The 14,342-nt window shown below is 34.3% G+C and overlaps 1 protein-coding gene across 1 annotated transcript in view; it reads right to left on the bottom strand.

Annotated features, from left to right (window-relative positions):
- Positions 1-5,150: 5,150 nt before the first annotated feature.
- The window catches only part of LOC114336293 (serine-rich adhesin for platelets-like), a 45,433-nt gene continuing 36,241 nt past the window's right edge, over positions 5,151-14,342 (bottom strand). Inside the window, exon 5 of the mRNA XM_050659211.1 lies at positions 5,151-10,793. Coding sequence (XP_050515168.1) covers positions 5,173-10,793 — 5,621 coding nt within the window. The 3' untranslated portion in view covers positions 5,151-5,172. The remainder of the gene's footprint in view (positions 10,794-14,342) is intronic.

Raw genomic sequence — 14,342 nt, 5'->3', positions numbered from 1 at the left:
GTAAATCTTAAGTATTTATTTCTAGATCTATTATTGTTTTTTGCACATTCGGTTGTGTATAACTTTCAAAAAAGTTTTCAGTGCGTGATTCATTGAAGCAATTGTTCGATGTTCCGCGCATTCTTTTGAAGCATTATTTTTTAGTATTGGAATAAACGTTGATATCAGCCACTACTTATTAAGGTGTCGTACATTTCTGCGTAGGCGTCCACTGTACTTTGCCTTGTCAGGTGATATGTTATATAGTCAGGATTAAATTATTCTACTTTTAGCAGCATTGAAGAGCATTTCATAGCAGTAGAACTAGTTGCTGAAAAGTGTATCGTTCTCCTCGTAATATGTGTCCCTAATTATATAGTTTTCATACTTTTTACATACCTAATCAAAAAGTTCTCTATTGTGGAAGCCCGCTCTTCCCCATTTCTGACTCTATCCTTCCATGATATTCTAAGCATTCGGCATAGCCACCACATTTTAAAAACTGTTAAGTTTGTTAATGGATCTGGCCTTTAACATCCATGCTTCTATTCCATATAAAAGAATAGGCCAAACGTAACACTTTAGCATCTTATATCTCAGGTTGAAATCCAACTTTCGATCAGTCAGAAATTTACGAATTAAAAAAAAATCATTTCTGGCTTAGTCTAGTCTGCTTTTTATTTCAGTCTGAAGGTCCCAACTCTCGTTTAGAAGACAAGTCAAGTATTTAAACTGCCTGACTTGTTCTATTTCTTCTCCAGCTACATCTCTTTCTTCTTCTTCAGGTGCCATCTCCGCTACGGAGGTTGGGAATCATCATAGCTATTTTAATTTTTGAGGCAGTAGCTCTAAATAGTTGTTTTGAGCTGCATCCAAACCATTCTCACAGGTTCTTCATCCATGAAATTCATCTTCTTCCGATGCTTCTTCTGCCATCTATCTTTCCTTGCATTATGAGTCGGAGGATGCCATACTTCTCGCCCCGCATCACATGTCCGAGATATTGTAGCTTTCTTTTTTTAATTGTAAGTTCAACTTCCTTCTCTTTACCTATTCTTCTTAGTACTTCGTTGTTCGTAACTCTATCTACCCAGGAAACCCTCATAATTCTTCTATAGGTCCACATTTCAAAGGCGTTAAGTCGTCTCATTGTCTCTACATTTAACGTCCATGATTCCACTCGATAGTATAGTACACTCTATACGTAACATTTTGTTAGTCGTACTTTAAGAGCTAATGTTAAATCTTTGCTACATAGGACCTTTTCATTTTCATAAAATTAGAACGTGCTTTTTCGATTCTGACTTTGATTTCTGCAGTGTAGTCATTATTTTCTGTTATGAGTGTTCCTAGGTACGTGTACTTTTTTACTCTTTCGATCTGCTGGCCCTCTACTATCAAGATTTTGTTAGTATTATGGTTGTTTTTACTAATTTTCATAAACTTCGTCTTTTTGATATTCAGAGAGAGTCCGTACTCCCTACTACACCTTACTATTTTACCCAGTCTTTGCAGGTCTTGTAAACTATCGGCTATTATTACTGTATCATCTGCATATCTGATGTTGTTAACTAAGACTCCATTTACTCTTATGCCGACTGTTTCATCTTCCAGAGTTTCTCGCATTACCTCTTCAGAATAAGCGTTAAATAATAGAGGTGATAGTATGCAGCCTTGCCGGACTCCTCTCTTTATTTCCATTTCTCCAGATGTTTCTTTTTCAATTCTTACTATTGCTCGCTGATTGTAATAGAGGTGGGTTATTAGTCTTAAATCTCTTTCATCTAGGTTTTTAGTTTTCAGAATTTCCATGAGTCGATCAAGTTTTACTTTATCAAACGCTTTATTGTAGTCTATAAAACAGACGTAAAGAGGACGGTTAACATCCAAACATCTCTGTGTCAGCACGTTGAAGGAGAATAATGCCTCTCTGGTATCCATACAATTGCGGAACCCATATTGAGTGTCACTAATATCCAGTTCCAGTTTAGAGTGTATTCTGGCGTGGATAATTTTCAGCAGAATTTTCAAGGTATGTATGTGACATTAAACTTATGGTTCGGTAGTCGGAAGATACCTGGGAGAGTGATCGAATATCATTTCCTGGCGCCCATGATTTGTTAGTTATATTTAATTTGTTCTTCTTTAGCAATTATTCAACTTTATTCATTTTCAGTACATTATTCTTATCTTAATATTTCCCTTCTTAGTTATCATCACTATCTACTTTGAGCTACCGTCTTTGACAGGCATGCAAATTAACCGTATCCATCCTTGAGTGTCAAGTTGTCGTTCTCTTGCATCTCTTGCTAGTCAACTCTATCCAGTTTGCCTTTGTCTATTCATACTTCTATTATCAATCTATCTATTTCTGCATTTTTTGTGACTTCAGCCTCTCCAACGAGGAGCTATTTTCTACTATTTTCATTTTTGTTCCCATTTAGTTAGACATTAGTTTCTATCTTTTCCTTACTTCTGTTGGAGTTTAGCATCCTCTTTACTTTTACTCCAACAGAAGTTCTCTTTTTTGTTACATTGGCGTAAACATATTATCTTTGCGTTTGCCTTATTATTTCTACCATAGTCATTGTTTTTGTCTTATTGATAATTATTTTCAAACCCAAAGCTTCACTTGTAAAAATTCGATCATTTAAAAGACATTGAAGATGTTAGATCTTAACTGCCATTATCGCTATATCATCGGCATGCCTAATGTTGTTAATAAATATGCCGTTTACTTTAATGCCCCAATGAGAGTCTGCTATTGCTCCTGCGAATGTTTTTTAAGTTAAACAAGATTGGAGAATCCAATTTAGCATCCAATCCAACTCTTGTACATACTTTATCATCATTAGTTGGTGTTTTACGTTATCAAATGCTTTCTCATAATCGATGAAAAAAATATCCTTTTTTTGATCTAAATAATTGAGCTTTATAGACATGCAAAAATCATTCGACTCAGTCAAAAGAAAAGATATATGGGAAAGCCTAAAGAAGAAACAAGTAAGTGAAGAACTGATAGAAGCAACAAAAAGTATATACATGAAAACAACAAATACAGTAAGAATGTTAAATATACAGTCAGAACCATTTCAAACAACTCAAGGAGTTAGACAAGGGGGAAGTCTCAGCCCAGTGCTATTCATAAATGTAATAGCTGAGATATTGAAAGAATGTAAGAAAACTAGATATCCTGCATCGGTTGGAATTGAATGCAAATGATAAACTCTGAGATGTGTATATTTGCAGACGACATAGTATTAATTGCGGAAATAGCAGAAAAACTGAAATACAACTTAGAGAAATGGAACCTAGAAGCAAGCAAATACAACTTAAACGCAAACAAAGAGAAGACTCAGATAATGAAAATATCAAGGAAACAAGGGATGGAAGATCAAATAGAAGTAATGATAGACCAACAAAAAATAATAAAGACAAATTCATAGAAATACTTAGGAACAGTAATCAACAACAAAGGAGACATCGAGGACGATCTTAACAACAGAATGGAAAACACAGGAAAACTATTCCAAGTACTAAATAGAGGATTCCTTAATAACAATGAAATATCAACAAAGACCAAGATGACAATATATAAAACAATATATAGACCTACAGTGACATATGGAGCAGAAAATTGGATATTAAACAAAAGACAGCAGAGCAGAATTCAGGCAGCAGAGATGAAATACCTCAGAAGAACGATCGGAGTAAAAAGAACTGATAGAATCAGAAATGAAGAAATAAGAGAAAGACTCAAAATCAAACCGATACTCGACTCAATCAAGGAGAAAAAATTGGCATGGTTCGGATTCGCATAACCCGGAAGGACAATAATAGACAAGTAAAAAGAGTGTGGGGCGCCAAACCAATAGGGAAGAACAGAAGAGGAAGACCCATTAAAGAATGGAACCGTGACATCTCGCAGATACTGCAGAGTAAGGGTAAGACTTGGCAGGAAGCAACACAGATGGCATCCAATAGAAAGGAATGGAGAGAGTTCGTTAAGAGCTAGGACACCTCAGAAGATTGTAAAATATTGTAATTAATGAATTGTATTATAAACGGCCCAACACCTAAAGGTACAAATGTGTCTACTGATTAAGTAAGTAAATAAGTGATCTGAATAATTCTGTATTAATGTTTGCATACTCTCACATGTTAAGTCCGTTTTTGAAACCAAACTGACATCAGCCGCTGACTTCTTCACATGTCTTATATAATCTTGTATGTACCTAGTATTCTAAAGAAAAGTTTTAAAAAGTGACCCCATAGGCTTATTAGTCGGTGGGCCTTGCAGAGATTAGCAAGTGGTGTTTTGGGTACGGTGATAAAAATTTAGAGCGAAGCCAATCTTTTGGAAACTGGTCCGTATCGTAGATATCGTAAAAAAGCTTTACAATAATGTCTAAATTTTCTTCATCAAGTAACTTGATTGTTTCTGTTGAATATATCTAGTTGTAATTGTACTACTATGTCTGGTGATTCATTATCAATTGCTTTATCAACTGTGTACAGTCATGAAATTACGTAACATTTGATTTTTATATACCTAAGTTTATTTATAATACAGCCTGACAAAACAACAATTTTTTGGTACAATAAAAAAGAGCTTATTTATATTTCGAGTATGCTAACTTTTTTCTCAGAAATCAGTTGTAGAACCTTTTGAGATAATCAAAGAATAATTATTTTTTCATAAATTTTCATCCATATTGCTGAAGTATCTACACATTGCCAATGGTATTAACAAAAACTTTATTAACGTTTATAATTACTTCCCCAATGGTTCTAGATAACAAAATATTACATATATTCATCTTAAATTCTCTTAATTATTTCAACTCGCAAATAAAAATGGAAAGTGAAAGAGCAGACATCTAAAAATGAGACAGCTATTTCTAAAGCTATGTGGGTGGATAATATTATGTGTTGATATAAATTTGACAAAATTTATGTTTGGGTCAATGGAGATACAAAATACTCTTGTTTTTCGGGGTCGTTAGGATACCAGAGCAAAAGATCAATGTAAATTTCAGAAAACTAAAATTCATCTGCTTTTATCAAATAGCACTGCAGCTGATATACGTATGTGTATCTTCAATACATAGAGGCCTACACTTTTTTTCTGTTTACTTCATGAGAAGTGTGTACAATAATTTAAATATCAATTAAACTGATTATTATTTTATTTCAATTCAATGCAATAACTATCATTAGTAATGGAAGAAGGCATTCCGAAGCTATAAATCGTGAATAAGCTGCACCAGTACTGGATGGCACTAAAGTGGTTGCTGCAGGTGTCTTCTCAGAAGATGGATGTGTAGGCGTATCTGTGACAATGCGTGTAGGACTCGGAATGTCGGTAGTTCTAGGGCTTCTCTCCGTTGGTTTGTCCGGGATTGTTGTTGTTTTAAAATCATCTACTGTTGTATTGGAAATGTCTGTTATTGTATTGGAATCATCTGCTGTTGTATTGGAACTGTCTGCGGTTGTATTGGAATCGTCTTCTGTAGTATTGGAATCATCTGCTGTTGTATTGGGATCATCTTCAGGTGTATTGAAATCATCTGCTGTTGTATTGGAAATGTGTGTTATTGTATTGGAATCATCTGCTGTTGTATTGGAATCGTCTGCTGTTGTATTGGAATCGTCTGCTGTTGTATTGGAATCATCTGCTGTTGTATTAGTATCGACTGCTGTTGTATTGGAATCATCTGCTGTTGAATTGGAACTGTATGCGGTTGTATAGGAATTGTCTCCTGTTGTATTGGAATCGTCTGCTGTTGTATTGGGATCATCTTCAGTTGTATTGAAATTATCTGCTGTTGTATTGGACATGTCTATTGTTGTATTAGAATCATGTGCTGTTGTATTAGTATCGTTTGTTGTTGTATTGGAATTGTCATCAGTTGTATTGTAATCATCTGTTCTAGTGTTAGTATGGTCTGCAGTTGTATTGGAATCATCTTCAGTGGTATTGGAAATGTCTGTTGTTGTATTAGAATCATCTGCTGTTGTATTAGTATCGCCAGCTGTTGTATTGGAATCATCTTCAGTTGCATTGGAATCACCTGCTGTTGTACTGGAAATGTCTGTTGTTGAATTAGAATCACCAGCTGTTTTATTAGTATCGTCTATTGTTGTATTGGAACCATCTTCAGTTGTATTGAAATCATCTACTGTTGTATTGGAATCGTCTGCTGTTGCATTGGAATCGCCTGCTGTTGTATTGGAATCGTCTGCTGTTGTATTGGAATCATCTGCTGTTGTGTTGGAATCGTCTGCTGTTGTATTGGAATCGTCTTCTGTGGTATTAGAAATGTCTGTTGTCGTATTAGAATAATCTGCTGTTGTATTGGTATCGTCTGTTGTATTGGAATCATCTTCAGTTCTATTAGAATCACCTGCTGTTGTATTGGAATCGTTTGCTGTTGTATTAGGATCGTCTTCAATTGTATTGGAAATGTCTCTTGTTGTATAAGAAACTTCTTCTGTTGTATTAGTATCGTCTGCTGTTGTATCGGAGTCATCTTCAGTTGTATTGGAAATGTCTGTTGTATTAGAATCATCTGATGTTGTGTTAGTATCGTCAACTGTGGTATTGGATTCATCTTCAGTTGTATTGGAATCATCTGTTGTTGTATTGGAAAGGTCCGTTGTTGTATTGGAAAGGTCCGTTGTTGTATTTGAATCATCTGCTGTTGTATTAAAATCGTATGCTGTTGTATTGGGATCATCTTCAGTTATATTGGAAATGTCTGTTGTTGTATTAGAATCATCATCTGTTGTGTTAGTATTGTCTGCTGTTGTATTGGAATCATCTTCAGTTGTATTGGAATCATCTTCAGTTGTATTGGAACCATCTGCTGTTGTATTGGAACTATCTGTTGTTGTATTTGAATCATCTGCTGTTGTATTGGAATTATCTGCTGTTGTATTAGTATCGTCTGCTGTTGTATTGGAATCATCTTCAGTTGTATTAGAATCATCTTCTGCTGCATTGGAATCGTCTGATGCTGTATTGGGAACGTCTTCAGTTGTATTGGAAATGTCTGTTGTTGTATTAGAATCATCGTCTGTTGTATTAGTATCGTCTGCTGTTGTATCGGAGTCATCTTCAGTTGTATTGGAAATGTCTGTTGTATTAGAATCATCTGATGTTGTATTGGTATCGTCTGCTGTGGTATTGGAATCATCTTCAGTTGTATTAAAATCATCTGCTTTTGTATTGGTACCGTCTGCTGTTGTATTAGTATCGTCTGCTGTTGTATTGGAATCATGTTCAGTTGTGTTGAAATCATCTGCTGTTGTATTGGAACTGTCTGTTTTATTAGAGTCATGTGATGTTGTATTAGTGTTACCTGCTGTTGTATTGGCATCGTCTGCTGTGGTATTATAATCATCTTCTGTTGTATTGGAATCATCTGCTGTTGAATTAGTATCGTCTGCTGTTGTATTATAATCGTCTGCGTTTGTATTGGAATCATCTGCTGTTGTATAAGTATCGTCTGCTGTTGTATTGGGATCACCTTCAGTTGTATTGGAAATGTCTGTTGTTGTATTAGAACCATCTTCTGTTGTGTTAGTATAGTCTGCTGTTGTATTGGAATCATCTTCCGTTGTATTGGAACCATCTACTGTTGTATTCGAAATATCTGTTATTGTATTTGAATCATCTGCTGTTGTATTGGAATTATCTGCTGTTGTATTAGTATCGTCTTCTGTTGTATTGGAATCATCTTCAGTGGTATTAGAAATGTCTGTTGTTGTATTAGAATCATCTGCTGTTGTATTAGTATCGTCTGTTGTTGTATTGGAATCATCTTCAGTTCTATTAGAATCATCTGCTGTTGTATTGGAATCGTTTGCTGTTGTATTAGGATCGTCTTCAGTTGTATTGGAAATGTCTGTTGTTGTGTCAGAATCTTCTTCTGTTGTATTAGTATCGTCTATTGTTGTATCGGAGTCATCTTCAGTTGTATTGGAAATGTCTGTTGTATTAGAATCATCTGATGTTGTGTTAGTATCGTCGGCTGTGGTATTGGATTCATCTTCAGTTGTATTGGAATCATCTGTTGTTGTTTTGGAAAGGTCCGTTGTTGTATTGGAAAGGTCCGTTGTTGTATTTGAACCATCTGCTGTTGTATTAAAATCGTCTGCTGTTGTATTGGGATCATATTCAGTTGTATTGGAAATGTCTGTTTTTGTATTAGAATCAGCTTCTGTTGTGTTAGTATCGTCTGCTGTTGTATTGGGATCATCTTGAGTTGTAGTGGAATCATCTTCAGTTGCATTGGAAACATCTGCTGTTGTATTGGAAATATCTGTTGTTGTATTTGAATCATCTGCTGTTGTATTGGCATTATCTGCTGTTGTATTAGTATCGTCTGCTGTTGTATTGGAATCATCTTCAGTTGTGTTAGAACCATTTGCTGTTGTATTGGAATCGTCTGATGTTGTATTGGGAACGTCTTTAGTTGTATTGGAAATGTCTGTTGTTGTATTAGGATCATCTGGTGTTGTATTTGAATCATCTGCTGTTGTATTAGAAGCGTCTGTTGTTGTATTGGAATCATCTTCATTTGTATCAGTATCGTCTGCTGTTGTATTGAAATCATCTTCAGTGGTATTAGACATGTCTGTTGTTGTATTAAAATTATCTGCTGTTGTATTAGTATCGTCTGTTGTTATATTGGAATCATCTTCAGTTCTATTAGAATCACCTGCTGTTGTATTGGAATCGTTTGCTGTTGTATTAGGATCGTCTTCAGTTGTATTGGAAATGTCTGCTGTTGTATCAGAATCTTCTTCTGTTGTATTAGTATCGTCTGCTGTTGTATCGGAGTCATCTTCAGTTGTATTGGGAATGTCTGTTGTATTAGAATCATCTTCTGTTTTGTTAATATCGTCTGCTGTTGTATTGGAACCGTCTGATGTTGTATTGGGAACGTCTTCAGTTGTATTGGAAATGTCTGTTGTTGTATTAGAATCATCTTCTGTTGTATTAGTATCGGCTGCTGTTATATCGGAGTCATCTTCAGTTGTATTGGAAATGTCTGTTGTATTAGAATCATCTGATGTTGTATTAGTATCGTCTGCTGTGGAATCATCTTCAGTTGTATTAGAATCATATGCTGTTGTATTGGAACCGTCTACTGTTGTATTAGTATCGTCTGCTGTTATATTGGAATCATCTTCAGTTGAGTTGAAATCATCTGCTGTTGTATTGGAACTCTCTGTTTTATTAGAATCATCTGATGTTGTATTAGTATCACCTGCTGTTTTATTGGAATCGTCTGCTGTGGTATTATAATCATCTGCTGTTATATTGGAATCATCTGCTATTGTATTAGTATTGTCTGCTGTTGGTTTATAATCGTCTGCTGTTGTATTGGAATCATCTGATGTTGTATAAGTATCGTCTGCTGTTGTATTGGGATCATCTTCAGTTGTATTGGAAATGTCTGGTGTTGTATTAGAATCATCTTCTGTTGTGTTAGTATCGTCTGCTGTTGTATTGGAATCATCTTCAGTTGTATTGGAATCATCTTCAATTGTATTGGAACCATCTGCTGTTGTATTGGAAATATCTGTTGTTGTATTTGAATCCTCTGCTATTGTATTGGAATTATCTGCTGTTGTATTAGTATCGTCCGCTTTTGTATTGGAATCATCTTCAGTTGTATTAGAATCATCTGCTGTTGTATTGGAATCGTCTGATGTTGTATTGGGAACGTCTGCAGTTGCATTGGAAATGTCTGTTTTTGTATTAGAATCATCTTCTGTTGTATTAGTATCGTCTTCTGTTGTATCGGAGTCATCTTCGGTTGTATTGAAAATGTCTGTTGTATCAAAATGATCTGATGTTGTATTAATATCGTCTGATGTGGTATTGGAATCATTTTCAGTTGTATTAGAATCATCTGCTGTTGTATTGGAATCGTGTGCTGTTGTAATATTATAATCTTCAGTGTTATTGGAAATGTCTGTTGTGTTAGAATCATCTGATGTTGTGTTAGTATCGTCGGCTGTGGTATTGGAATCATCTTCAGTTTTATTGGAATCATCTGCAGTTGTATTGGAAATGTCTGCCGTTGTATTTAAATCATTTGGTGTTGTATTTGAATCATCTTCTGTTGTATTAGTATCGTCTGCTGTTGTATTGGAGTCATGTTCATTTTCGGAAATATCTGTTGTATTAGAATCATCTGATATTGTATTGGTATCGTCTGCTGTGTTATTAGAAACATTTTCAGTTGTATTGGAATCATCTGCTGTTGTATTGGAAATATCTGTTGTTGTATTTGAATCATCTGCTTTTGTATTGGAATCATTTGCTGTTGTATTAGTATCGTCTGCTGTTGCATTGGAATCATCTTCAGTTGTTTTGGAAATGTTTGTTGTTGTATTAGAATCATCTGATGTTGTATTAGTATCGTCTGTTTTGGTATTGGAATCATCTTCAGTTGTATTGGAATCATATACTGCTGTATTAGAAATGTCTGCTGTTGTATCGGACCTGTCCGCTGTTGTATTGAAATCATCTGCTGTTTCGGCGGCATCGGTTTGATCAGATGGGGTGCTATTGGCTTTATCCATTGTGCTCGAATTCTCTGCTTCATCCGAATTTTCATCGGAATTTATTTCTCCATTACTATTTGTATCTTTTCTATTATCGGCACCAATATCTCCGACATAAATTTTTTCAGGTAAACTATTAGCTGAGTTGAGAAAAGAGGTAATATGTGGAAGGAGCGTCTCATTTTTCTCTTTATTTTCTATCGATTTGTGGAATAAAGGCGATTGAAGAGCTGAAAAATATTTTATAATTAGACTTTTTGTTTTATATATTGTTTATATCAAATATAATTAATGCATATAATATAGTGACATCTACATGACAATATAAACCGAAAATTTTTAATAAAAAAATGCAAGAATTTAATTTTCACACACAACTAATAGTATTGATAAAGGAAACGATAAAAGTAGAAAGTAAAATCCGAATACAAAGCGAATTAACAAAATTAGATGAAAACAAAAAATATACAATGCAAGTCAAAACGCACAATTAAGGCAGCCACAATATCTAATAACAATAAGTGAATAGAACATTGAGGGGTAATAAAGTCTACGTACTTAGTATCCCTAGTTACGTCTGATAACAACATTTAGACCGGTCTAGTTAGACCCAAAACAAACTCTGTCTCAGGGATATATTCAACATTGATCTCTCCATTGCTCTCTGTGCCGCTTATATTTTACTGATTACTTTTTTGGTAAGGACCAATGTTTCTGCTCCATACGTTAGAACTGAGTATACATTGATCAAAGACCTTCCTTTTCAAGGACATGGGAGTATCTGATCTAAAGACGTCCTTCAGTTTTTCGTAAGCTGCCATGTTAGTCCTATTCTCCTGTTTAACTCTGTTGTTTGATTATCTCTTCCTAATTTAATCTCGTGGCCCAGATATTTATAGCTATACACTTGATCAATGTACGTGCCATTACTTGAGTTTTTTTTTGGCCAGTACAAGGTTGGTCATTGTATTTTGGAAAAGTTAATTTTAAGCTCGAATGCCAGCCTATATTTACGAAGGCATTCGACAGGGTTGGCCTAGGAGACATTCTAAATATGTTAATAGAAAATAAAACACTGACCATCATAACAAAGATAGTCCATAACCTAAATAACAAGAACGTAACCGAAGTTAGAGCAGAAGACCAATTCACTGAAAATATTCCAACACCGTACTGTTACCTTAAAGTAACATCTCTTTATCTCGGATATAGAATGGGCAAAAAAAATTGGTATGGTGTGTTACGTAGATGATGCAGCAAATTCTTCAGCAGCTCTTCAAATAAGCCTCCAACAGATTCAGCAGTTCTTTGAAATAAGCCGCCAACTAAATATGACCATTTCTACCAACAAAACTAACGTACGACAATAGCAAAAGATCCCCTCAGATGTAAATAAGTGGTTGAGAACAACTCCATAGAACAGGTGATGCAATTCAAATATCTGGGCATAGACATACCAAGCACCCACTACCCAGTAAAGGAGCTGAGGAGTCAGATCAGCAAAGCATCTACATAATTGTCAGGATGTCTGCGGCAGATAGTCTGGTCAAATCCATATATGCGCACAGATAGTAAAATTAGAATCTACAAGACTTGCATACGACCAATCATGACATATGGCATAGGAGTGCGCGAAGACACCAACAAAACGAAACAGATTTTAAGAGTTGTCAAAATGAAAACCCTAAGAAGAATAGTGGCGAAAACAAGAAGATACAGGGTGAGAAATACAAACATTAGAGAGCAATGCAAAATTCAAGATATTGTAAGATGGGAAAGGCAGCGCAAGAGGATGTGGTACAGCCATGTAAGATGAATGGATGAGAATAGACCCCCAAAAATTGCTACAGAAAACAAACCCGCCCGGTTCAAGACCCCCTTGAAGGTCATAGGCATGATCATAAAGGGTTTGTCAAAAATTGATGAAAACACCCTTAAAAATAACAAATTGAAGAAAGAAAGGCACGAACCAGATCAAAATGGAAAAAAATCTTGGAAGAGGCCAAGATCCAAAAGGGTTATAGAACCAGTGATGATGATGAGATCCAAAAATGAAAAAAAAGAAGAGATAAATGTTTATAAAATACCATTCCAATGTGACTGTGTTGTTTGGGTGAAATTTTAACACTACTAGGTGAACACTAATTTTGTATTAAAATTGCATTGAAATTGATAAAGCTGCGGTATGTGGAATATGGAATCTAGATTTTAATTGAAAGATGTAACAATATAGTCTTCAACAGATGATAAATGCAGAATAAACAACAGTCATAAAAGATCAAGAAGTATTTGTTATCGTTATACGAAAAATAACAATACAAATCAAAGCATTTATTAAAAAATTTATAATACATATGGCCAAATTCGGAGTATACAAATATTGTACCTATCCTATAGATAACTACTAAAAATAAAAGGATCATCTAATATCTAATGGATCGTATGAGTAATTTTATTATCTAGAATCTGGAATCTCAAATACGAGAATAGAGATAAATATATAATTGACCAGTAAGGATCTGTGAAAAAACGTCTATTTTTGGATGTGAAAGGTGGTATTCGGATTTTTGCATATAAAGTTAGGTGACACCTTCGGTAATAATAATTGACTAATGCTCCTTCTCAAATATGCCCGGAACATTAATAAAAAAATTAAAATATTTAAAAATTTCGAAAAACGTCGATTTTTTTCTGCTTTCTTTGCTTATAACTTTAAAACGATTAATTTTGGAACAAAGTCGTATAGAAATAAAATAAAGATAATTGAATTTTGTATAATATACGGCTGGTCAAAAATGTCTTAACGTATTACCTTTTCTGCAATATAGGAATAAATACAAAATAAGGGGGCAAAATATGCCTGTGGTTATTCAATGTTTTTAACCACTTTGGTGGCACTTAGAACCTTAGTAAGTCACTTAGGAAATTCTTTGTAACATACTTAAACCGTGTACCAAATTTCATTAAAATCGACCTAATAGATTTTGCATAATAAATTTGCAATCTAAATGTTTTTAAAAAAGTTCAAATTTTTTAAAATCTTTCTGAACAAAAAGTAGACCATTTAGAAGTTGTCTAATTTTTTTACATATAAAGAAGTGCTCTACCTATCTAATACACTTTACAGAATTAAAATCGGATTATTTAAGGGGCCTCAGCAATGTTTTAAACTTATAAACAATTTTTTGGCTTATAAAAAATAGCTTTGTTTAATAATAAAAAAATTAATTTTTAGCAATGCAAATAATTAAAACCGGTATAATTTTATTTAAACTTTCAAATGCTGTCAGCAGAATTGCTATTTTATTTTTTAATCAAAAAATTTTTCGCGTTCAAAAATTGCAATTTTTCGAATTTTTGAAAGTTCCACTGCGTTTATCTCGAAAACTATGCATCCTACGAAAAACTTGTAAGAACATTTTTTGCTTAGAATTACCCAAGAAATACAAAAAAATGTTTTATTTTGCGAAAAATCGATGTTATGTAATTCCTCAAGTTCTTTGTTTATAATAAACTTATCGACATCCGGATCAACTGTTACCCAAAAAAATCATGTTCTACGAGTCAAAAAATACATACAAATCTTGGGTAAGTCCATCTAAATAAAGGAGCCCATAGCACCCCCTCCTGGCCACAGGACTAATTTGTTTATAAGCCAAAAAATTGTTTATAACTTTAAAACATTGCTGAGGCTGCTTAAACAATCCGATTTCAATTCTGTAAAGTGCATTAGATAGGTGAAGTGCTTCTTTATATGTAAAAAATTTACATTTATTTTC

This window comes from Diabrotica virgifera, chromosome 8 (genome assembly GCF_917563875.1).
Source record: "Diabrotica virgifera virgifera chromosome 8, PGI_DIABVI_V3a".
NCBI classification, from domain to species: domain Eukaryota; kingdom Metazoa; phylum Arthropoda; class Insecta; order Coleoptera; family Chrysomelidae; genus Diabrotica; species Diabrotica virgifera.
The sequence above is the reverse complement of the archived record's forward strand: the minus strand, read 5'-3'. Positions and strand labels throughout refer to the sequence as shown.